Source organism: Myotis myotis, unplaced genomic scaffold, assembly GCF_014108235.1.
Source record: "Myotis myotis isolate mMyoMyo1 unplaced genomic scaffold, mMyoMyo1.p scaffold_m19_p_20, whole genome shotgun sequence".
In the NCBI taxonomy this organism is placed as follows: Eukaryota; Metazoa; Chordata; class Mammalia; order Chiroptera; family Vespertilionidae; genus Myotis; species Myotis myotis.
In genome coordinates, this window is record NW_023416325.1 from 16,652,528 (window position 1) to 16,677,696 (window position 25,169).

At 43.9% G+C, this 25,169-nt stretch overlaps 1 protein-coding gene across 3 annotated transcripts in view; it reads left to right on the top strand.

The window, feature by feature from the left end:
* Window positions 1–18,524, top strand: part of PTPN11 (protein tyrosine phosphatase non-receptor type 11) — a 48,933-nt gene extending 30,409 nt beyond the window's left edge. For 2 of the 3 annotated variants that reach the window (XM_036353915.1, XM_036353917.1), the window contains 10 exons: window positions 333–429; window positions 1,238–1,317; window positions 1,434–1,592; window positions 5,533–5,664; window positions 9,119–9,285; window positions 10,194–10,261; window positions 10,765–10,916; window positions 12,945–13,057; window positions 16,849–16,950; window positions 17,711–18,524. In XM_036353915.1, the coding sequence (XP_036209808.1) occupies window positions 333–429; window positions 1,238–1,317; window positions 1,434–1,592; window positions 5,533–5,664; window positions 9,119–9,285; window positions 10,194–10,261; window positions 10,765–10,916; window positions 12,945–13,057; window positions 16,849–16,918 (1,038 nt within the window). In that variant the 3' untranslated portion in view covers window positions 16,919–16,950; window positions 17,711–18,524. The remainder of the gene's footprint in view (window positions 1–332; window positions 430–1,237; window positions 1,318–1,433; window positions 1,593–5,532; window positions 5,665–9,118; window positions 9,286–10,193; window positions 10,262–10,764; window positions 10,917–12,944; window positions 13,058–16,848; window positions 16,951–17,710) is intronic. The other variant, XM_036353916.1, reaches the window with a different exon arrangement.
* The last annotated feature ends 6,645 nt before the right edge of the window (window positions 18,525–25,169 follow it).

Here is a 25,169-nt window from a genome sequence, read left to right on the forward strand (position 1 = left end):
TGCAAGGTGGAGCTTCTTTTCACTTAACACTTACTCTGATTCTTTTTCCAAGGCATGAAGTAGTCTCCAAGAACATCTTTTAAATGGCTGCAGAAGGTTCTTTTGTATGAATGAACAATAGTGTTATTTAGGCAGCTGTTTCCATTGGCCATTTATGTTGTTTCTGGTGTTTTTGCCACTGTTGGTACAGTGTTAACATGAACATTCTTAGAGTTATTGCTCAGGACTGTGAACATTTCCTGGGATAAATTCCTTAAAGCAGAAACCAAGCCAAGCTGTTGTTTTTTTAAAGCTTTTGACGCATAATAATATTCACTTTTGCTTCTCTCTAGACACTACAGCAACAGGAGTGCAAACTTCTCTATAGCCGAAAAGAGGGCCAGAGGCAAGAAAATAAAAACAAAAACAGATATAAAAACATCCTGCCCTGTAAGTATCAGCATTCTGCTCAGTCATCGTCACTCTTGCAGATTTTGATTTGCAGCAGATCCAAGGCCTTAGCCTCTTTTAATTGTGAGCCGTTTCCAAAATAAACCACTGGGACAGGGACTGCTGGCCTCATTCACGGAGTTCCTGCGTGCTGATTACTGAGTGAAACTGCCAGGCGGAGGCTTTGAGTGTGGTTGTTTTCTTCTGTTGATTAATCTGTTTGCCTAAGAGCGATGATCTCCCAGTGTCAGGCCACACCAGGAGCCCTTTGGGGTCCCGGGCTTGTGTCCTTGCTCTGTGGTACCTGGCTCCTGGGGCACACCTTCTTTCTGAGACTCTGTTCCTTCACCTGGGGACAGACAAGCTCCTTCGAGGGCTCTTCGCTCTGCTCCCTGATGCCACTAGCTCCTGAGACTGGAGATTCGGGTGCATACCTGCACTTGGCTCAGAAGGCGCAGCTCATTAAACCCAGATGCTGTCAGGTGGAGCCCATAGGGAACCATGGGTAAAAGAGGCCCAGAAGGATGGAGGCCTTGGACGAGGGTCCCAGAAATGGCACTTTCAGTGATAAATCCTATATGTCCATAGTATATTATCAAAACCAGGAAAATGGCCTTATGACTATTCTCTTAAAGAAAGGCAAAGTGTGGTGCTCAGGTTATTGTTATGCTAATTTAGGATTTAATTTTTTAATGTGGTTTTACCATTAAATGAACACAACTTGGACTATGTTGAGGATGAACGGATTTGAACAGGTTTGTCCTGAAGAGGTCTGAGTACTTTGGTGACTGTGGTCTTTTTCTTCCAGTCGATCATACCAGGGTTGTTCTACATGACGGTGACCCCAACGAGCCTGTGTCCGATTACATCAATGCAAATATTATCATGGTAAACTTAGCTCTTCACAGCGCCTTCTGACCATACATATTTTTTATTTTAAATCCTTTCTTCTGTCTTAAAAGCAACTTTCAAATGTTGGATGGATTTTCTTCTTAAATTTCTAGCCTGAATTTGAAACCAAGTGCAACAATTCAAAGCCCAAAAAGAGTTATATTGCTACACAAGGCTGCCTGCAAAATACGGTGAATGACTTTTGGCGCATGGTGTTTCAAGAGAACTCCCGAGTGATTGTCATGACAACGAAAGAAGTGGAGAGAGGAAAGGTATATGAAATACTTTTCTGATAAAATATTTTAAAATGATTGCTCACGTCAGGTTGACCATGTTAAGAATTGAATAAACAAGTTAAGTTAAGCTGAAGCTAACCGACCCTCTGGAAAAAAGGACGTTGAGGAAATTTGATGATGATGTGCCTTGGTATAGTTTTCTTTAGGTTTCTTTTGCTTGGGGTTCATTGAGCTTCTTGGATCTGTGGATTTACATGTGTGGTGTTTTTTTCCAACACCACAGTGTGTAATCTGTTAGCCCTATTCAGTGTGTATTTTTCATTCAGATATTGTCCATTTCACCTCTAGAAGTTTTATTAAGGTCTTTTTAATATCTTCTTTTTTTAAAAAAAATATTTTAATTGATTTTCTACAGAGAGGAAGGGAGAGAGATAGAGAGTTAGAAACATCGATGAGAGAGAAACATCGATCAGCTGCCTCCTGCACACCTCCCACTGGGGATGTGCCTGCAACCAAGGTACATGCCCTTGACTGGAATCAAACCCGGGACCTTTCAGTCCGCAGGCCGACGCTCTATCCACTGAGCCAAACTGGCTAGGGCAAATATCTTCTTTTATACGTGTGCATTATCCCCTATACCTTTGAACACATACAATACATTTATAATAACTTTTAATGTTCTTATTACTAATCCTATTACACGTTATTTCATTTTTCTGGTTTTTCAATTGTTTAAGGTGGGAGGGCAAATCCAGCTGTTACTCCGGTGTATCCAGAAACAGTGGTTGAAAAGGGAGTGTAAGAAGGGCCTGCCTGGTGCTTTCAGGTGATTAGAGTACTAGTAAACCAACAGTGATTTCCCTGGTCACATAAACTTACTGTTCATGACTTTTAAGCATTTAGAAAGTAATTTGAATGACCTGAACAATACATTCAATTAAATATTCAAGCACAGTTATTAGTAAAGTAGCCTTTATCACCATCCCTTGTCCATCCACTTTAGTCCCCTCCTCCAACATAAACCCTGTTTGATGTGTATTATTCTACACTCTTCTTGGCGTTTACATATGTATAGGTATTAAAAGGCATTGCTATCGGCATTACATACCTATATTTACATATTTATGCCTTTACCTACATATATGTACCTATAGAAGTATATAGTACTATTTTCTGAAAAATACTATATGAAAAAGTGCTTTCATACTGTAACTTTATTGTGCATCTTGGGTATTTCTCCCACTAAATACATGTTCTAACTTCTGTCTCATAGTAATTGCATGACATTTCATGGTGTATATTTATCATAATTTATTTAACCATCATGTGCTGGGCATGTAAGTGTTCAGTTTTTCTAAATAGTGCTGAAGTGAACAGTCTTATTCTTGCTTCTGTGTCTATGTGGCAAGTGTTTCTCTAGGATAGATGTCGGGAATTGCTAGGTCATAGGGTGTGCATGTTGAAAATTTATGTAGGTTCTGCCAAACTGCCTTCCAGAGTGGTTTCCCAGTGTGCACTCTCCCCAGCTGCGCATGCCTGGCAGCCATCTCCCCACACTCTTCATGACACTTCAGGTGTTCAGAAATTATAACATCCACCCTCTCAGAGAAGCAGACAGATCTCATTGAGTGATAGCTGTGTGTTAGCCAAAGCCAGTCTGTCCACGCAGCTTTCTTAGTTTGGAAAAGTTCTGTGTTTGTGTTTGTGTTCTAGGCAAAGTGTGTTTTTAGACATACTTGATTTGGCTTCTATAAAAGCTGCATGGAATGTAGCAGTCATACCTGGAAGTTAAACATAAGACAGATGGGCGATTTTGGATTTTAGCCCTCTTACTGTAATTTTCTTGTAGTTGTGAAGGGCAGTGTGATTGGATAAGATTTTCATTGTTGTACTAGTAGTTGATACGCATCTGAAGATCTTTGAGGCCTAATCTGGTCTTTGTGAAACAAAGGTCTCCTGCAGTAACATTAGCTGTTCTTGAATTAATGGATGAGTTAAGGCATCTTCATAGTTTCCGCTTCAGGTGAGTGTCACCTGCCCTCAGTATGGAAAGGAAAGCTGAACTCCCTTGAACCTCTTTTCTATGTGTTGCCCGATGAGAGTTATAGGAGGCCACCTGTTTCTCAGAGGACTTGAGGGTGTAAAGACAGGATACTCGTATCCCTTCAGAAGGATCATTATTGTCTCTTTCAGATGAGCTGCCAGAGGCTCCTACAGCAGACACTGGGCCCGATCACTGCCTCCTCCTCACTTCTTCATCCCAGCCTGCGCCTGCCTTCCTATTCTTCCCCTTCACTTCGTGGGTGGAGAGGGTGACATGAGGGCTTTTATTCTCTCCACAGGCCTCCTGACACCCTGCTGTCTCAGCATCATCCCTGCTCCCGAACAGAATAAAAGCCAGACTGGATTCCTTTGGATCCCTGGGCTTGAATTTCAAAACTAAAGTATTAGCCCTCACAGTTTAGAGATTTTGTGTCAAGGTGTACATCAGAGTTTGGAAAAGTGGGATGCGGGCTGTAGTACTTCACAGCTATTTAAAGTGAGCCAAAATGTTTTTAGAGTTACGATTTAATTTTGTGTTCTCTTGAGTGACAGCAGTCCTCAAATTGATTAGCCAGTAACAGCCTTGAGTACAATTAATATTAAAGGTGTTCATTTGGGGAAAATGGTATTAAATCTGTCACAGGGTATTTCGATCTATAAAACACTGGAGGGAAAGCCGAATTCAAAATAATAATAAATCAATGACCCCAAGCTGTGCCAAGCAAAAAAGTGGCACCATCCATTAAATTCGTTGAATGTTCCTCCTACCATGTTTTTCTTTTCTGTAATTGACCATTGACTGTGGGGGGCTAGTCTGCAGCTGCTCTGATACGTCCATTTTTATAACTGGGAATTTCTCCATTTTCCTAAAATACAAGGAAATTGTCTTTTGCTGATATTTGTGTCCGGTTGTGGAAAGGAAGTAGCATCGGTGACCCTGCCCAGAAAAAAGACCCCAAAACACAACATCATTATTTACTCAGGGCACATATATATACAGACTCCTCTCTCATGGAGCGGAGTGTCTTCCTCTTTGGCAGCAAGAATGGTTTCTTGGTGCTATATTTTCCCATCTGCCTGCTCTGAAGCCAGCAGCTCTTGCAGGCTTGGCGTTCCCAGGCACCCAGTTAAGCGAAGGTGACGTGTGCAGTAGGTAGCAAATGGGTCTGGATATAGAAAAAGCAGCTGGTTCAAAACCCCGGCGGCTGCCTTGCTGTGCTGGAGGTATTCACACTTGGGTTAGATAAGGCGCAGAGCCCTCCTACGCAGGGGTGGAAATGAACCAGACGGCCTGGCTTTTTGGGCAGCTCACCCACCTCCAGAGTCCTTGCTTGCCTCCCCTGTGGAGCGGCTGGCAGAGCTCTAGAATTCAAATCTCAGTGGTTGCTAGACAACACCCTCAACCTGGCATTTCCTCTCTTTGCATCTTTGAGTCTTTTTTTTTTTTTTTTAATATATTTTTATTGGTTTCAGAGAGGGAGAGAGAGATAGAAACATTAATGATAAGAGAGAATCATTGATCGGCTGCCTCCTGCACGCCTCACATTGGGGATTGAGCCCACAAACCCAGGCTTATGACCTGACTGGGAATGGAACCGTGACCTTCTGGTTCATAGGTTGATGTTCAACCGCTAAGCTGCCCGGCTGGGCACATCTGTGATTCTTTAGAATTAAATAAACAAGCATAGACTATCCTTTGACCCGAGTGTTGGATGGGACAACTCTGCACACATGGCCTTTTCTTCCCCCTCCTCCCTGGTTCTCCAAGTCCCTGCTTTCTAATTGGAACTCTTCTCTCCTTTTCTTTGGAAATCCAACAGTTCAGTGATGGAAAGGCCCTTCTCCAGATTAGTGGTTGTTAAGCAAAACTTGGACATTTGCTTTCTGCTGGCTCACAGATATTAACTGTCTTTTTATATCTGTTCCCTTCCAGAGTAAATGTGTCAAATACTGGCCTGATGAGTTTGCTCTGAAAGAATATGGGGTCATGCGTGTTAGGAACGTCAAAGAAAGCGCCGCTCATGACTATACGTTAAGAGAACTTAAACTGTCAAAGGTTGGACAAGTAAGTATATTGTCGTATTTTAGAGACTTTGGGAACTGTTTATGATATGCAACCCAGGGTCATGCAGTTACAATCATTCATCCATTCATTCACTCATTGGTTCAGCAGCCATTTGTTGAATGCCTTCTATGTGCCAGGTACTCTCAAGGCACTGCTGGTACATTGCAGACAAGACCTACAGCCTTTGCTCTTCCAGAGCTTAGAGATAGAAGTTTAAAATTTAAATGAGCAACTAAGTTTTCTGATTGTGCCGACTGCGAAGGCACAGGGTGGCATGCTATAGAGTGAGTGTGTACTTGAGATGGAGTACACAGGGAGGGCTTCTCTGAGGGAGTGTCACTTGAGCTGAGACCTGAAGGTGGAGGAGTCTGGAATCTAGAGTTCAGAGAAGAGGGTCCCAAGCACAGGGAGCAGCAAGTGCAAAGGTCCTGAGGCCTATTTAGTGATCAAATTTCACGGCATCAGATTTTAACTGCATATAGTTCAGGTTTGTCCCTGGACTGACTAACTTTAGATGGCATGGTTAGGTTTGGATTTATTTAATTGGACGGTTAGAGAGGGGCTTTCTTATTCAAGGCCTTTGGGGATACAAAGCTTAATGAAACAGTCTTTGTCTTTAAGGAATTGTGATCACATAGCAGCAAGAAACCACATATACAAGTAGCCGTACTCTAGAGCAGACACAGGCCATCCCACACATCTGAAGTGCCATGGTGTTGCCAAGGCTGGGCTTCCTTCCAGCTAGGGCACCAGGGAGACAGTCTCAGAAGAGGTTGGGCCCTTAAGGATGGGGATTCCGTGCGAGATGAATTCCCAGACAGAGGTGCCATTGTGAGCCACGGCATTGAAGTGCAAACTGCAGGAAAGTGGGGTTTATGGGGAACGAAGGCACTTGGGAATCTAGGGGATAAACTTGTGTTGAGACAGGTTGGGACCAAGTCGAGGCCGAGTCTTAGCACTATGTTGAGAAGTGTGAACTTTATTTATTAGTTGTCATAGAACCTGTGACTGTTCTCAGCCGAGTGAACACATGCAGAATGGAGTGCCAGGAAGGTGTCTGGTAGCGGGGCAATTGGGAGAGGGGTTGGATGGGTGATCCCGATGGTCGGGAGGCCTGTTCGGAGCCTCTGCAATGGTCTGGGTCTAATGGCCTTCTCTCTACATCTCCCAGAGACGCCAGCAGTTGTTTTGCTTGTTGTCCCCTTCTTAGTCCTTCCTATGGAAATGCACATTTTGTTAAAATGCCAGAGCAAACTCTGCAAGAAAAGCCATGGATGTGAAAGATTCCCAGGCATGAAGTCTGCAGGGCGAGGGGGTAGTTTGGCTATTATTGGAGGAGGAGGAAGAATTAGAGACATCTTAGGGTTTTGAGCCCGAGTGGACAGTGGGCTATGGCAAGAAATCCAGTAAATTTCTTGCCGAAACCGGTTTGGCTCAGCGGATAGAGCGTCGGCCTGCGGACTGAAAGGTCCCAGGTTCGATTCCGGTCAAGGGCATGTACCTGGGTTGCAGGCATATCCCCAGTAGGAGATGTGCAGGAGGCAGCTGATCGATGTTTCTCTCTCATCGATGTTTCTAACTCTCTATCTCTCTCCCTTCCTCTCTGTAAAAAATCAATAAAATATATTAAAAAAAAAAAAAAAAAGAAAAAAAGAAAAGAAATCCAGTAAATTTCTGGGCAGTGCTGAGTGCCCCAATGAGGTGGTGAACGTGAATATGTATGACACCAATCACCTGGTTGTGTGACTTTCCTCCATGGACACTCTACCCTGTTTCTCCCATACAAATAGAGGAAGTGGGTGGTTGTGTCTGTCCGGTCTGGGGGGCTTTGCCTGGGGTCACAGTGCATGGAGAGGGTGTATGATGGAGAGTGATTGTCAGGATAGTGTGTGGAATCTGAGCAGGGGCTCAGTGAAGCGCCTGGAGGTGGGGCTAAAGTGGGTTGGAAACCTCAGAGATTGTGGTCCAGGATGGATGCTGGGACTTCTGATGTCAGTGGGCGTGCAGTTCTGATGGTGGCCGAGAGGAGCTGGGAAACGGCAGCTGTCGAGCAGAAATGCGAGCGAGATTTAGAAGACATTGGACAAGGATTCCAAATGGGGTTTTCTTCAATTTTAGTGATAAACCATCCATCTTGTATCAGAGATTTTTGAGCAGCAGGTATGGGAAGGGTTGGTGTTTGGGTTTCTGTGTTGCACCCTCTGATGCAGGTGGTGACACAGGACCCATCATTTCTCCAGAATTGCTGGTCACCTGTTATCTGCTTTTTATATAACATGTTACATATTTTCTAACGTGCTGTCACATCATTTCATTTAAGCCTCCTAACTGCCTGGGAAGGAGAAGTTGGGGCAGGGACCTGAGGGACCTTTATCAAGGAGAAGGAGCATGGATGAGTAGGGAGCTGGTTTCTCTCATTCCCCAACTGTCCTTCCTGCAACTGTGTCGCCCCTTGATTTTTAGCTAACCAGTAACATCCAGAAAAATCTTTTTCGTGATGTCAGCAAATTAAATGCACATAATTCAAGAAAAGATCCTAATTGTGGTTCAGATTCTGGTTGTGGACACTGGTCTAGTTACTCTGTCCTTGTTTTTAAATCCCCTTTTAAAATGTCACTTAGCTTGGATTGCCTCCAGATCCAGAAGGAGATGTAACGATGAATAGTGCTGCTCAGTGACTTCACCCGGGTGGACCCCGCACGTGATGCTTTTGCGTGTTTTGCAGCCTTGGGACCATGGTTGACCTTAATTAGTGATCACTGTCCTCAGAGGAGCCCACATGCTGAGCCTCCTCCCATCTGCAGAGCAGTGGCTGTGTGTTTAGTTGCTCCTGTTTAATCCTCACAGTGGTGTGAGAGAGGGACTATTGTTCCTATTTGCAAAGGAAGAAAGTGAGGCCTAGAGCTGTCCAGTCACTACAGTGTGTGTGCATGCTGGGATTTTGGCCTAAATCCAGCCATCTGATTGCAAAGCCTGACTTCTTATCTATTTTGTACTTGACAGAAGAAATGCAGATATTATGATATTATAATAAAAATGTGTGCTTGGGGGAGGGGAGAAGGGTTAGGTACAAAAGAACAAAGAGGAACGAGTGACTTGAGGAAGGAGAGCCCCAGGGCCCCACGACCTCAGTGGCCTCCTGGGTTGAGCTGCTCTTGGACGAGGCTGATCAGAGAGGAATGCTCGCTGCTGTTGATTTAGGTTGGCGTTTCCTCAAGGACAGATTGCCGCACTAGACATCTGGGTTCTGTGACCAAGGCCAAGAGTTGACTCCGGGGTTGCTCAGCCCGATCCAAGAGGAGGAGCAATCTGGAAAACTGACGAGCACCTTCAAATGGAGGGGGAGGGGCTTCGTGCTGACCGGCGCGACTGGCTCACATGGGATCTGAGAAAGATCAAAATCAGGCAATGCCGCAATCCCTTGATTTATTTAATTCTTTTCTGGTTTTTCTTGGCTCTACTCCAGGGGAATACGGAGAGAACGGTCTGGCAATACCACTTTCGGACCTGGCCTGACCACGGCGTGCCCAGTGACCCCGGGGGTGTGCTGGACTTCCTGGAGGAGGTGCACCATAAGCAGGAGAGCATCATGGATGCGGGGCCAGTGGTGGTGCACTGCAGGTGACCAGCCCTCCCACCCTCGTCCACAGCCTGTCTCGGCTCCTAACGCCCAGGGCTTTTTTAACCTACCTACCCCCAGCTGTCTAACCGTGGGAAAAATTTAATCTCTTTTTGAGGCATGGATAAACTGCATTAAGGAACACTTTGACCCCAAAGTCTATTTCTTGTAGATCCTACAGGACTGCTGGGTACTGGGAATGGTGGTACAGGGGTGGGGAACACAGTCTTTATTCTCAAGGAGCTCCTAGTCTGGTAATGTTTGCTTGGTTTTCTTTTTTAATAGGGTAATTTAGGGTTCATTTCTTTGTGATTCTATTTTACCAAGAAATGACATATATTCCCCCCCCCCCCCCCCCAACAATATACTTTTTTGCTTCAAAAGGTTAGGACCGTTGCTCACCCAGGCTTCTGGAAGCCAGTTCTGTGGCCTCTGCCCCAGAGTTTGCAGGCTTCTGGTGCCTAAGTTCGGGCTTCATGGTTATTCTGGGGAAAGCTTGGTTTCCTAAATCTCATTCATGTGTTGGGCAAGTAGATGTGTGTGAAACTTTACTCAATTTTTTAAAAGCTCTGGGGCTAATGTTTTTCACACACAACTCACATTTGATCCTCACAACAACCCTATAAGGTATGTACTGTTATCCCCATTTCACAGATGAGGAAACTGAGGATCAGGGACGTTAAGAGATTTTGCCCAGGCACATTGTGCTGGAGAAGCTGGGCTCCGAGTGCAGGTTGGACTCACTCCAAAGCCCTGTGCTCTTAGCAAATATATTTCCCAATATAAATAGACAATCTTATAAATACTCCCAAGAGCAGATATTGGTTCTGTTCATATTAATAGCATGGTTTTGAGTATAAAACTTCCGTGAATGACTTCATTGTCATTGCTTCTTGTCCTCTGCCCACAGCGCTGGAATTGGCCGGACAGGGACGTTCATTGTGATTGATATCCTTATTGACATCATCAGAGAGAAAGGTAGGTCAACTGGAGGGCAAGAGGCTACAGTTCCTGTTTTTAGTTTATGGGCAGAAAGTGCTAGTGAAAATAGCCTGGGGAAGAAAATTTGAATGTTAAAAATTTTCACAAATCTGGGCCGAAGACTCCAACTTTCAATACATTTGCCAGAGAACAGAAGTGATGCTGTTTGAGCATTTGGCGTAAAATGCAGCCCAGGATCTGCGGATCCCAGTGTGACTTTTGTTGAATATGCAGTGGTGGTCTCTACCCAGCCACCTACTCACTCTTCGCTGACGGGGTGGAGTTGGAAAGTGGGGGAACCCTACCCCTGACACGTTATCATGTAATCATCCGGGATCATTGGTATTGATCAGAGGCCAGTGCTGTAGCCCTTGGAACGTGCTTGGTCAGAACATTAAAGACTAAATGTGCTTTATGTCTGAGCCTGCTAAACGTGGGGCATTAACCTCTTGATCCTGGCTCTGCACCTTCTCCTGATGCTTCGTGTGCTTGCTTTGTAGGTGTCGACTGTGACATTGATGTTCCCAAAACGATTCAGATGGTGCGATCTCAGAGGTCAGGGATGGTCCAGACAGAAGCACAGTACCGGTTCATCTATATGGCCGTCCAGCATTATATCGAAACACTACAACGCAGGATTGAAGAAGAACAGGTACCGAGCCTGCACAGCCTGGCACTCGGACTTTCATTTTCTTTTCTGGGCAGCTGGCAAATGCTCTCCTTTTTAAAAAATATATTTTTTATTGATTTCAGAGAGGAATGGAGAGAGGGAGAGAGATAGAAACATCAGTGATGAGAGAGAATCATTGATCGGCTGCCTCCTGCACGCCCCCTACTGGGGATTGAGCCCGAAACCCAGGCATGTGCCCTTGACTGGAATGGAACCTGGGACCTTTCAGTCCACAGGCTGATGCTCTATCCACTGAGCCAAACCAGCTAGGGCAGATGCTCTCCTTTTGATCAGGACAGGCTCTGATAGGAGACATTTAAAAAAAAGTGTTTGTTGATTTTAGGGAGGAGAGAGAAACATTGATCAGCTGCCTCCTGCACACCCCCTACATGCCCAGGAATTGAACCGGTGACCTTTTGGTGCATGGGACAATGCTTCACCAACTGAGCCACACCGGCCAGGGCAGAAGACTGTCTTTATTTGGGAATGGGAAACGATTCCCCCAACCAGGAAGGGCTTCTCTGAAAACTATTCCCTGCTTCATGGCTCTGATTTTTCAGTCTGGAGGAGCTTGGGGAGGGGCCGCATGCTACCCTCCTGGCCTGGCAGCTTGGGGAAGTGCCACATAGGAAGGGTACGGTTTTCCCCAGCTCACATGGCATGCTTAGAACTTAAAGTCTTGATGTTTCCAGCCTGTTCCAGTTTAATCCAGACCATATTTATCCTGATTCCATCTCTTAAATGAATGCTTCACTCTTGATAGCATACGGTGGTTTGAACCACTAATTTGGTCGAGTTGGAATCGGTGAAATTTCAGTTTTAATAAGCATGCATAATGAAGAAGAATGTGGCGCTGGAGCCTTTCCATTTGAAGCTATTCATAACAGACACAAAGCTGAGTTAATTAGGAATGAGCTGAGACGAGGGAAATGAGGAGACTGCTCTTTTGGGGAGCTGTGCTTGTCTCCCTCCCCTCCCCCACCCCAGCCCCGTTGCTATGCTCAAAATAGGAACTAAGCTCTTTTCAAAATGGGACCTGCCACCTTTACTGAACAGTTTCTAGCCTGGCAGCACAAAGAATGGTCAGCCAGAGGCAACTAATTAGTTTGGTCAGTTCTCAGTTCACACCGGAAGACTCACTAGATTGTTTCATTGCAGAAAAACATCTTCAGAGATAGTGTGTGTCTGGAAGCGTAGGGTCAAATCATTAACAAGCTACTGGTTTTGAACTTCCGTGCTTTCAGTCTGACTGTGTTATTGTAAGTGCTATGAAATATGTAGATTGTTACTATAGGCTATTGTATATTTATCTTCCAGTTACACTTAATTTGGGTCAGGAAGGGTTAAAGCATAAAGTGGCTCAAAGTGAAGGATTCCCAGTAAACACAGAGAAAGTGCATCACTGTGGGTACAAAGTGGAAACTTTGGAAATGTCGTAAAGCACATAATGCACTCTTGGTGGGAAAGGCTTGGAAAAGCTCTCACTATTTCATTCAGAGGTTTTGGTTTTTATCCTTGTTTTGGAGAATTTAGGGACTTCCCTTCCCAGCTTTTTAAAAAAAATTATATTTTTATTGATTTCAGAGAGGAAGGGAGAGGAAGACAGAGAGGGAGAAACATCAATGATAAGAGAGAATCATTGATCTGCTGCCTCCTGCACGCTCCACACTGGGGATCAAGCCTGCACCCGGGCCTGTGCCTGACCAGGAATTGAACCGTGACCTCCTGGTTCATAGGTCAACGCTCAGTCACTGAGCCACACCGGTCGGGCTTGAGTTTTTATAAGTGGTTCTTCTCACATTCTGCCATTTTGAAGTAGAGTTCTTTGTTAACTTCCATTCACAGTTACATTTTTAAACAGCGTGCATGATTCCCTCCACTCAGTGTTTCTCTCTCTCTCTCTCTCTCTCTCTCTCTCTCTCTCTCTCTCTCTCTCTGTGAAATGCCTTTTTTGCTTTTTTCTTCCCTTAAAAAAGTCATATCCTTATACATGCAATCTTCACCTTTCAGAAAAGCAAGAGGAAAGGTCACGAGTATACAAATATTAAATATTCCCTCACGGACCAGGCAGCTGGAGATCAGAGCCCCCTCCCGCCTTGCACCCCAACTCCATCCTGTGCGGAGTAAGTAGTAATGAAGGAAACTCTTTTCACCTGAACATAATTCTATAGCCAAGCTTAAAAACTACAAGTCTTGACTGGCTTCAGCTGTTGGGTCTGGGCTGGGCTCTTGGAGGCTCGGTCTGCCCTTGGGGACTGGCTTTGGCTTTTGGGGTCTAGGTTGGGTTGTAGGGGCTAGTCTCAGCTCTTCAGCCCTTTGGGACTTAGATTTGGCTTAGTTCTCGGCTGGCCTATTCAGGGTAGACTAGGCTCTTTGGAGCTAGGTTCCGCCCTCTGGGACTGTCTTTAGCTATTTGTGACTGGGTTGGGGTCTTAGGGGCTCGGCCGGCTCTTCAGAACGACTGTCAGCCATTCTGGGACTAGATTGGGCTCCTAGGCCTTGGCTGGTCTATTCCGGACTCGGTCCATTACAATCACATTGAGCCGGCCATGGGGAAGCCCCGGTCTGCCTGAGAGGAAAGGACCCTTCAGTGAGCACACGTGGCCTGGGAGCCCGAGGTTGAAAGGGCTGCTGACTTTCCAGGAGGAGGTGCCTGTGGAAGTCACTCTGACACACTGAGGCTGGCTCCCTGGGGTCTGCTGGGAGAGGAGGTATCACTTAGGGGCGAGGCTGGGCTCTTCTGGTCCAGGCTGGGCTCTTGGGGCAGGCTCTACAAAAAAAACCCCTAAAAATTAAAAAATACCAACCACCTACAAGTCTTTGTAGCACACATCTTTCATTGAATTGTTGGCCAGCTGATTTGTGAGTATATCAGTGGCTGCCTGAATTTGAATGTACCTGAAGTCTGATCGCACACAAGTAGGATTACATGGGGTTGTGAGTATATCGAGTTGTGGTTTTTTTAGAAGAACCTCATTATTCTTTTGATGGCATGGGATTTGTTGCAGAGGTGGACAGCACCCCCTTTGGTTTATTAAGAGTGTTTACTAAGTAAAAGTAAGTTAATTCACTACTAATGTGTCAACACAGTCCATAGTCAACAGAAGTCTGCTTGGTGTTTAAACCAGGGGCCAGCAAACTACAGCCCCCAGGCCAAATCCTGGCTGTGGCCTGTTTGAGTACAGTTCTCGAATGGGTTTTAAAGGGTTACCAACACGCACATGCACATGCACCAAGAATAATATATGACAGAGACTGCTTTTGGCTTGCAGAGACTAAATTATTTACCCTGGTTCTTTATAGAAAAACTTTGCCAACTCCATGTTTAAACAAACACGATAGGAAAACAGGTTAAATTGATTATGTGAATGGCAGTTGTAATTATTATTTTCTATATATTCTAGCCATTCTCTGGTATAACATTTGCTTTTTCCCATTTAAGGGTCTTATTTCTATATGCTTCTGATGTGGATTTTTAAACCCCTGCTGACTTTAATACTCTTCTATAAACATTTAAAATGGCATAGAAGAGGCTTGTGTTTATATTTGCTTTCTATTTAATGTTGAAATGAAATTATATAACAAAAATATGCTCTCCACCATGCTGTCTCTTCGCTCTATCTGCTTTTTTCTTCCCTACGGACTGACAGGGAAAGTTGGTATTTTAAATCGCCATCTGTAATAATTTGCAGTGGAACCAGCAGGTCTGGACTGAGTCCTTGCCAGGGAGCTTTCCCCCATGTTGGCCCAACAGAATCAGCTCTGATGACTCCCTTGTCACCAAGGCCTGCCTGTGACATAAACAGTTTCTCTCTCTCTGTTCTCGTCATTCCCTCGTAGGGCACACACCCAGGACATCCCGACCCTCTCCTTGTTTTGTCTCCACACCCCTGGTTGGCACCCACAGCTGCTTGATTCCTTGCTCTCTGGGACTGCTCTGCTATCCCCTCCCTGCTCAGCAGAGTCGGGGCTCTGATGCATTGGCCTCCATCCCAAGGCCCTAACCACCCTCCCACCTCCCACTGAGCTTCATGTTCAATGTTCCCCTTTACGTAACCAGATTTCTGGCCTGACTGCTCTTACACTTTCCCATCTTGGCACTCTTGCCCATTCAGATCCTTCTGGTTGAAGTGAGAACCCTTCCTTCCTTCCTTCCTTCCTTCCTTCCTTCCTTCCTTCCTTCCTCTCTCTCTCTTCTCTCTCTCTCTCTCTCTCTCTCTCTCTCTCTCTCTCTCTCTCTCTCTCGTGCATGAATTTGTGCACATTGAAAGGAGATTAATTAGAAGAAATATTTTAATATCGCTATTTGCCTTTTCTCTATAATAGAAGTGTCAACCAAATTCACGATCGACAATGACAGATCGAAACACATGCATGCGATTGGCCCCAGCGAGAGCTTTATATGTACAGTGGGGCCTTGACTTACGAGTTTAATTCGTTCCAAGACCGAGCTCGTTAAGGAGTTTGTTAACTCAAATTACTCTATCAACTCAATGCAAAAAAAATCGGCTGAGAGACAGCTGGTATCTCAAAAAACTCGTTAGTCGGGACACTCGTAAGTCAAGGCCCCACTGTATCGTGCATGTGCGAGTCAACTTAGCCTTTATATGTATAGAATAAACTTGCTTAGTTAGACCTGCTTTCTTTTTTTTTTTTTTTTTTTTTTTTTTATTGCTTAAAGTATTACAAAGGGTATTACATATGTGTCCATTTTATCCCCCCGCCCTAGACAATCCCCTAGCCTCCCCTATCCCCCAATGTCTTATGTCCACTGGTTATGCAGACCTGCTTTCTGATGTAGCTAAACTTTTTCCATCCCAGTGAAGCACCCCAACTTCTCTTTCTGGTAATTGTCAGCAACCCAGCAGTAAATATCAACACAAAGCAGATTATTATTATAGGTCACACAGGAAGAACAAAGGGTAAAATATTTAACTGCAGCAGTGTTTGACTATATTCTGCACAGTGAGAAAATCTGAAGTCATTTTCAAGGTCCACCATTTCTGCTTTTCAGTCGGGTCAAGTTTCTAAGCTTTGTAAATCTCCATTTTCCGGCTAATGAAAAGAAAATAGGAATCCATGAGTCTTCTACCTACCTACTCCAGGACTTCTGTGAGGCTCAAATGAGATGAGGCATGGGGAAAATGCTTCTCTGACACTTGGTTACAGTGTGAAATGTTTCCACCTGGCTATAAAGCAGGCCATGTTCCTGGGCTGAAGAAACTGCAAGGAGGCTAGTTGCTAGGGAGAGGAAGCTGGGTGTTGCTACGTGATGTCATTACCTGGATGGACACTTACATATTAGCCTTTTATATGTATAGATTTATTTGTAATCCTCACCTGAGGGTATTTTTCCATTGATTTTTAGGGAGAGTGAAAGAGAGAGGCACAGACAGAGAGAACATAAATGGGAGAGAAACACATCGATTGGTTGCCTCCTGCATGAGCCCCAACCAGGGGCCAGGCTGGGAAGGAGCCTGCAACTGAGGTACATGCCCTTGACCGGGATCAAATCCGGGACCCTTTGGTTGAACAGGCCGACGCTCTATCCACTGAGCCAAACCGGCTAGGGCGAGAACCATTCCTTCCTATGTGTACATGCCCTGCCCTCCTTCAAGGTCTAACTCAGAGTCCTCATTACACAGGCCTCCCTTGCTCTGCCCGCCTGGAAAACAATTCACTTTCCTCCAAACCCCTGAGAGCAGAGGGGCTTGAGGCTCGTATTTCACTTTAATTTCACAGTTGCTTTGCTGTATATTTATGTCCTTTATCCTGTTCTAGAATGCCGGTTCCAGGGGCAGGAACTATATCCTCACTGTAGCTGGTCCCCAGAGATATACTGTGTGCCTTACCAATGTCATGTAAACTTAAACCACATGGTCTGCATTTCTGTTAATGTCTCTTTTCTTTTGAGGATGAGAGAAGATAATGCTCGAGTCTATGAGAACGTGGGTCTGATGCAGCAGCAGAAGAGCTTCAGATGAGAAAACCCGCTGAAACTTCCGCACAGAAATAGGTAGGAAATGGCAGTGCTGTTGGTTCATTATTTTTGCCTTCCTGCCTTTTAAAAAAAATTTTTTTTATTGATTTCAGAGAGGAAGGGAGAGGGGGATTGAGTCTGCAACCCGGGCAGGTGCTCTGACCAGGAATTGAACTGTGTCCTTCTGGTTCATAGATGGATACTCAACCATAGAGCCACACTGGCTGGGCATCCCTGAACTTCTTTTTTCCAAGCTGGATTTATTTTAGCATTAAGCATTAAAAGCAAATGCAGAATTAATTCTGAGAAGGGCAAGCTTAGCATTTATTGTAGATAGATAGTTGGTATTGGTGATGGGCAATGGTTGATATGGTTAGTCCAAGCTGTGCAGGAGATGATCTGTAGGATCTGGGGAGCGTGGGACACAGCACAGGATGGTTGGAGTCAGGATGTCTCAGTTCTCATCCCAGGAGGCCTCTGACAGGCTGCGTGACACAGGGCACTGGACAGCCAGAGCCTCCGACTGGCTCCACTGCACGTCCCTTCAGCTCTGTTGCTGGAAATTCATCTCCCTTGTCCATCTCCACCCTGTCAATCACCTTTTCAGACAGTGACCCATGTGCACTGTATGTTTTAATGATAAGTTAGAAACTCATAGTTTTAGTATTTCATGTTGAAATTCTCATTTCAATGAGCAGTATATTTAAAAAGCTTTAAATCTTCTGTTAAGTGGTTTAATGCCTTGCTGGACTTTTAGATGCATGCTCCTTCAGAATTCTCATTTATTTCTTCTCAGAGGTGGGCTTCACCCTCTCCATGAAAAGATCAAGAACAGATGCAAGAAAGTTTATGTGAAGAATGAACTTGAACCTCGAAGGCTTGCGTTGTGGTCGACTCCCTTTTGATGAACAGAATCTGAAACCATTTAAAGACCACTCCGTTCTAACTCAGCACCACCCGATTTCCAGTTGCTCATTTCCTCAGATAAGCAATCATCTCTACAGTGTAGACAGTGTTATATTTTATAGAGTTTTATTTTAAATTGAGGAAGCAGTTAACTTGTGCTCTGTACTTTGCAGATGGTGGTGATTCGAATCCTAGTTATTGGCATTTTTCTTTCTTTTTATAAGCCTAACAAATTTAATTTTCCCCCCTCTTTGGGGGGGATAATGGGGCACTTGTTAGAGGAAAAAGTGGGGAAATTAAATGACAACATCCTGTAGAAATGAGGACAGTTTTATTTATCATCATTTGTCCAGTAATGGGTAATTCATTTTGATGGCCTCTTTTTTGGGGGGCTAAATGACAATTAGGCCAGTGCCCCAGACTTTCAGAACTTGACTCTCTTCCTTTGTATTGCCTTTAAGAAATCATGGGGAAAATCCTGGGAATTTAGGATCAAGGTGTGCTTTTTCTTAGCAGATAACCAATGACCATTCAGCCTACTGTGGTGGGGAAATGTTTGCCATATATATGTGTGTGTGTGTGTGTGTTGTTTTTTCATTTGAGAATTGTCTTGTATTTTAAAAAAAATGCATCTGTGGATAACCAGTGTTTTGGTTTTCAATTGTTGCTGACAAACCACCCAAAACATAGTGGCTTAAAATGTCTCTTTGTTCCTGTCTATTCTTCAGTCTGATGGGGCTCAGCATCTTGCTGGTGTCGCTTGCTGGTGTCTCTCCTGCTGGCCGGCAGGTTGGCTGAGACGCTGGGTGGCTGGGCCCCTCTCTGTACACGCGGTCCTCGGGTCTCATTCTCCACGTGTCTCTCCATGTGGCCTCGACAGCAGGGTCGCTGGGCCTCTTCCGTGGCAGCTCAGATCTCCCAAGAGTGTAAGGCAGCAGTGGCCAGGCCTTCTTACGACTTAACCACAGAACTGTCCAGCATCACTTCTACTGTCCTCTGTTGATTAGAGCAAGTCACAGGCCCGACCCAGATTCAGGAAGAGGGGACTCCACCAGGGCATGAAGTGGAGGTGTAGTTGATTGGGGGTCCCCAGTGTAACTGTCAGAACCAGTACCAAGGAACAAAACTATTGTTAGTAGAAGTAGGAGCTGCTAGTGAGTGGCCTTGGGAAGCTGCAGTGGCATGTGTAAGCTGGAAGAGAGGGCCTTCCAGAAGCTTCCTGCACCAGTTCTGCGAGCCCTAAGCATCTTTTCTGAATCATCACTTCTGGTCTTGTAAGGACGGATGTGTCTAGGGGGCAGAGCATTTGAAAGCACCATCCCATCACTGCGGCCTCTGCAGAGGGAGGTGAGTAGGAGCTCTCTTCCTGCTACTGGTATCATTCAGGCCTCCATGCATGTGTGCAGTCAGGCTGCCGGGAGCAGGAGCATCCTAACAGGCTGTGTGGCAGATTGAATCAGCAGTAGGATTTGCTAACATGCTACCTGAAGTGCCTTCTCTCAAAAACATCCCTCTTTGCCCCATGCGTTGAGTCGTTGTTCGGTGACTGTGTCTCAGTGACAGCCTCACTGGTTGGCTCTGAAGAACAGAAAATGCTGCTGCAGCATTGCCATGAGGCATGGTTTCCTCTCTGGAACCCTCCTAACTTCTGCTCCTGAGAGGAAGGACTTGACCAGCCCTGGTTGTAGTTCCCTCCTGAGGTCTTGGCCTCCCTTGAAACCTTGAGATCCTTTGGGCCGAGTGATGGCTGCCATTTTCACAGGCAAAATGTGTAGTGTTCCTCCTATATTCTCCCTTCCCTGATCCATCGACCTTAGAATTGCTTCAGAACACAAGTGTGGCCTGAAAGTGATCACCTTACGAGGAATGTAAATGACTACTGTCTCCTTGTCAAGCCTGCAGAGAGATTCAAGTTCAGATTGCGATAAGGACCTTGAATCCTGTTCTTTTTATCGCATTGTCACATTGAATGGTTCTCCTTTTTTGCCTCGATTTTATGGAAATGTTTTGACTTTGTTTATTGCCATTTTAATTCTGTATGTCTAGGTTTCTCTCTCTTTCTTCTTCTCATTACAGCAGTCCCTTTAGCATTCTTGTAATGCTGGGTTGGTGGTGATGTATTTCTTTAGCCTTTTTTTTTTGTCCGAGAAGCTCTTTATTTGACTATTTTTTTAAAATTTAAATTCTTTATTGTTTAAAGTATTACATATGTCTCCATTTTCCCCCATTGACCTGTCCCTGGCCACTCCCACTCCCCCGCACATGCCCTCACCCCCCTACTGTCTGTGTCCATTGGTTATGCTTATATGCATGCATACAAGTCCTTTGGTTGATGTCTTACCCTTCCCCCTCCCACCTTCCTCTGCCTTCCCTCTGAGGATGGGTGGTCTGTTTGATGCTACTATGTCTGTGGATCTATTTTTGTTCATCTGTTTATGTTGTTCATTATATTCCATAAATGAGTGAGATCACATGATATTTATCTTTCTCCAACTGGCTTATTTCGCTTAGCATAATGCTCACCAGGTCCATCCATGCTGTTGCGAATGGTAAGAGTGCTTTCTTTTTTACAGCTGTGTAGTATTCTATTGTGTAGATGTACCACAGTTTTTTAATCCACTCATCTGCTGATGGGCACTTAGGCTGTTTCCAAATCTTAGCTATGTAAATTGTGCTGCTATCAACATAGGGGTGCATATATTCTTTCTAATTGGTATTTCTGATTTCTTCTCTAGAAGTGGGATTACTAGGTCAAATGGGAGTTCCATTTTTAATTTTTTGAGGAAGTCCATACTGTTTTCCAGAGTGGCTGCACCAGTTTGCATTCCCACCAGCACTGCACGAGGGTTTCTTTTTCTCCACATCCTTGCCAACACTTGTCATTTGTTGATTTGTTGATGATAGTCATTCTGACAATGTGAGATGGTACCTCAATGTCATTTCAATTTGCATCTCTCAGATGATTAGTGACTTTCAGCATGTTTTCATATGTTTCTTGGCCTTTTGTATGTCCACTTTAGAAAAGTGTCTATTTAGATCCTGTGCCCATTTTTTGATTGGATTGTTTATCTTCCTTTTGTTAAGTTGTATGAGTTCCCTATAAATTTTGGAGATTAAACCCTTATCGGATATAACATTGGCAAATATGTTCTCTCATGTAGTGGGCTCTCTTTTTGTTTTGTTGTGGCCGTCTATGTTGAATGATAGCCTTGCTGGATATAGTAATCTTGGTTTCAGATCTTTGCTTTCCATTACCTTGAGTACTTCATGCCATTTCCTTCTAGCCCATAGAGTTTCTGATGAGAAATCAGGTGTCAGCCTTATGGGAACTCCTTTGTAGATAATAGTTTGCTTTTCTCTTGCTGCTTTTAAGATTCTCTCTTTGTCTTTAATTTTTGGCATATTAATTATGATGTGTCTGGGTGTAGACCTATTTGGGTTCTTCTGGCTTGGGGTTCTTTGTGCCTCCTGTACTTGTGTGACTTTTTCTTTTACCAGGTTAGGGAAGTTCTCTGCCATTATTTCTTCAAACACGTTCTCTATCCCTTTTTCCCTTTCTGCCTCTTCTGGCACACCTGCTATTCAAATGTTGTTTTGTTTCATGTTGTCCCATAGCTCCCTTAAGTTATCATCCTGTTTTTTAATTGTTTTTTCTTTTGGTTCTCTGATTGAGTGATTTTTTTTTTCAACCCTGTCTTCTAATTCACTGATTTGGTCCTCAGCTTCCCCTAATCTGCTGTGTATTCCTTCCAATATGTTTTGTATTTGTGCTATATCATTCTTTATTTTACACTGCTCTTTTTTCATAGTTACTATATCTTTTCTCATGCTGTTGAGCACTTTTACCATCATTATTCTGAAGTCTGTTTCAGATAAGTTTTTTTTAATCTCCATTTCGTTTATATCTTCTTCTGGAAAATTCTCTTGTTCTTTCATTTGTGGGTTGTTTCTTTGTTTCCTCATTTTGGCTGCCTGTTTGGGTTTGTGACTAGGTATTAGGTAGATCTGCTACACCTCTCAATCTCTAGTGCAGGACAGTGTCAAATGCTGTTTCTGATGAATTAGATCAAGCAAAGACTCAAAGCCTCCAGAGACCGCCTCTGGCTACAGACTGATAGGATTCCTCTTGATCTGCCCTCAGGCAATTGTACACAGGGCAAGAGTTTTTTTTCAACAGGGTGGGGTAATTGTTGCTGCCTGGAGGCTAATTGTTATTCTCAGTCTTGTTAGGGACAAGGTGTTTTCCAATAGGGTGGGTCAGCTGTCTTCCCCCCCAGGCAATTCAGCCTGTATAGCAATTGTCTGTGTGAGAAAGATGACCTTTGTAGAATGAGGGAATGGTTCAGCACAGGAAACTGAGGTGTCTGCTTTCTGAGCTCTAACCCCAGAGCCCTGGATCCTGGCTTCTGCTCACCCAGCTCCAGTCCACTCTGCTGTTCCGAGCACAAGATGGGTGGCTCCACAGGGAATGTTATTTGTTGGCCCTTTAAGAGGGTGCCTGAATTTCCAACCATCTCTCCCTGGCAGACAGCTACCCCACTGCTTTCACAGCCATAGATTATGTGGGTACCCTTCTCAGTTCTGTTGCTCTCTGCTGGGGGGCCTACCTTGGGAATTAGATCCCAGAGTTCTCAGTGGCAACCCCCCACAGCTGAGATATCTCCGGAACTTCAGCTGCTGTCTGTGGGGGCCCAGCCAGCCCTTTCGCGCCTCTGCCCCTCTTACCAGCCTCTATGCAGTCTCCACTTTTGGTCCTTGGTTATCAGGATTCTCTCCAGCAAGTCTTCCATTGATTATTCAGTAAGTTCTTCTGTATTTTAGTTGTAATTCCAGTTTGGACCTGGGAGCATGTCCGTGAAGCATCCACTTACTCCATCGCTATTTTTTAATCTCCATGTTTTTGACTCTGGACTTTGGGGGCAAAGTCTCTCACCAGCATACAAGGGTCTGACTGTATAAATGTATCCGCTACATTAAGCCTCTGCCTGTAGCTTTCGATCGGTGGTTTTTGCCCTTGGAACGGAAACACCGGATCTTGGCTCGCTCTCTTCTGATATAGGACATTGATTTCATTTAGATTTCCCTCCACCATGTCAGTAAACTATCATGCTAGGTCAACTTTTGCCAGACAAGATTATGACAGTCTCGAGGTGCTAAGTTTTATTGTGTTTGATAAAAGGGGATTATTTCAGGTTCTCAGATTTCTTTCTGTGGGATGGAATCAGGCAAGTGAAGTTGTGGGGAGTTCGGAGTGCAGGTTAAAAATAAAATAGTGGAAATGGAAGTTCCAAAGAGGTGGTTTCTAGGATGTCAAAGGGCCCAGGGCCACAGCAGTCAGTAATATTTGAATCAGGTTACCCGGAAGATACGTATGAGAGAGACATGGATGCGGTCAGCTTCGGGGTCGCTGGTAGACATAAAATTTGCACAATATCCCATAGCTGGTTGAGTATTTTAAAATTATAAGCATAGGATTTTATATTTGGGATGAAGAAATTATCTGGTATGTGCTACTTCGGTTTTTTTTTTTAAAATGCCAAATTTCAGTCTTAATAACTTTTATAAAAAATAAAAACCTAAAGACACCTCATATCTACTGTGTGACCCTCCTGAAAATGATGTTCATCTATTCTATGGGAATCAGTGGCTTTTCAAACGTGGTTGAGTGGGGTTGAGAAAATAGATGGATGACTTTCTTGGCGTTTTGCATTCTTTAAGGAGCCCAGTTGCGTTGGAAAAGCCAAGAAAATCATCAAGATTATTTTTAGGGGTGATTGTACTGGGGATTGTAAGAATAAGATAAGGTCTTGGGTTATTTCTAGTTTAGGGGAATGTGGAAAAGTATTCAGTTGTGAAGTGCTTTGTTGTAGTTAATTAATCCATAAGGAGAACGTAGACTGTAGACATAAGTGCAAACCCAGTGCAACTTTCTGTATGTTGTTGGGGGAATAAAGTTTTGGGGGAATAAAGTTTTACAGAGCAAGCACATCACCTCCCTGATTTCACAATGCCCGTATTAGCCCTTAATTTTGTTGAAGTCTTTTTCCCTCTTCCTCTTGAAAAATAAGTTCCAAAATATAGTGTATTGAATCTTCCATCATTAAAATGTTTGCTCTTTTTTCGCTACGAGCAGTTCACACATGGCAAAGCTATTAAACAGTTGGTTTTAGTGTGGTGTATAACTTTGCTGTATATCAAACTAATTTTTACAAGTTTTCATCCCAAACCTCAAATCATGTAATTAATAATTTGCCTGTCTTATTTATGACCTAATTGTGATTCTTTTATTAATAAAAGCTAATGGAAAAGGATCCTTTATTAAGCTGATGACTAGACCTACATTTAATTTTCCTGCAGTATATGAAGTATTGTACCAGAGTATTAAAAGATATGTAATATTTTATTGATAAATCTATCCTTTAAAAGGAATACGTTTTAGGATGTCATCATTCTGATGTGAATCATGTAAATGTTGATAATATGCACTGTTTATTTTACATTTAGTGTTTCCAGAGATTCACTTAATTGCCTTTTTGCCCACGTATTATGCAGTCTATTTGCAATTGTTTTTAAAAAGTGACATTAAAAGAATAGTTTATGTAGAGAAACATTAGTGGGTATTAATTGTCCCCCCACCTGTATTTATGGGTGTTAGTTCAACTGCTTTGCTAGCTGCAAAGCTGAATTACCAGAGTACAAGTGTATTTGTAAACTGTATGGGAACTAAAAATTAGGAATAAAACCATTTTCTTATATGATGGTACTTGTCATTTACTTCATCAGACGTGTCCAAGAAGCACTGGGATTACAGGCCACTTAGCCCCTTACACCAGCAAAATGCTGACAGTCAGCAGCTCTTACCTAAAAGATAAGTTGGAATGTAGAATGATTGTCAGGTCCTCGAGATTTTATTAAGTGCCTACTCTATGTATAGCTTTGGGAGACAGAAGGGGAATTGTTTTTTTTTAAAGTATGTTTTTTTATTTCAGAGAGGAAGGAAGAGGGAGAGAGATAGACACATCAATGATGAGAATCATTGATAGGCTGCCTCTTGCACGTCCCCTACTGGGGATTGAGCCCACAAGCCAGGCATGTGCCCTTATGGGGAATCGAACCATGACCTCCTGGTTCTTAGGTCAGTGCTCAACCACTGAGCAACGCTGGCTGGGCAAGGGGGAGTTCTTTTTGGAATCAATAAAAATATATTAAAATAAAATAGAATTCTTTAAAAAAACAAACAAACACCAACAAAACTGTATTTTTTGACTACGTAACACATTTGCTTTGAACAAAATGTAACAGGTTCCAAACAGCATACAGAAATTTCTCCTCTGTGCGGTGGATGGTGT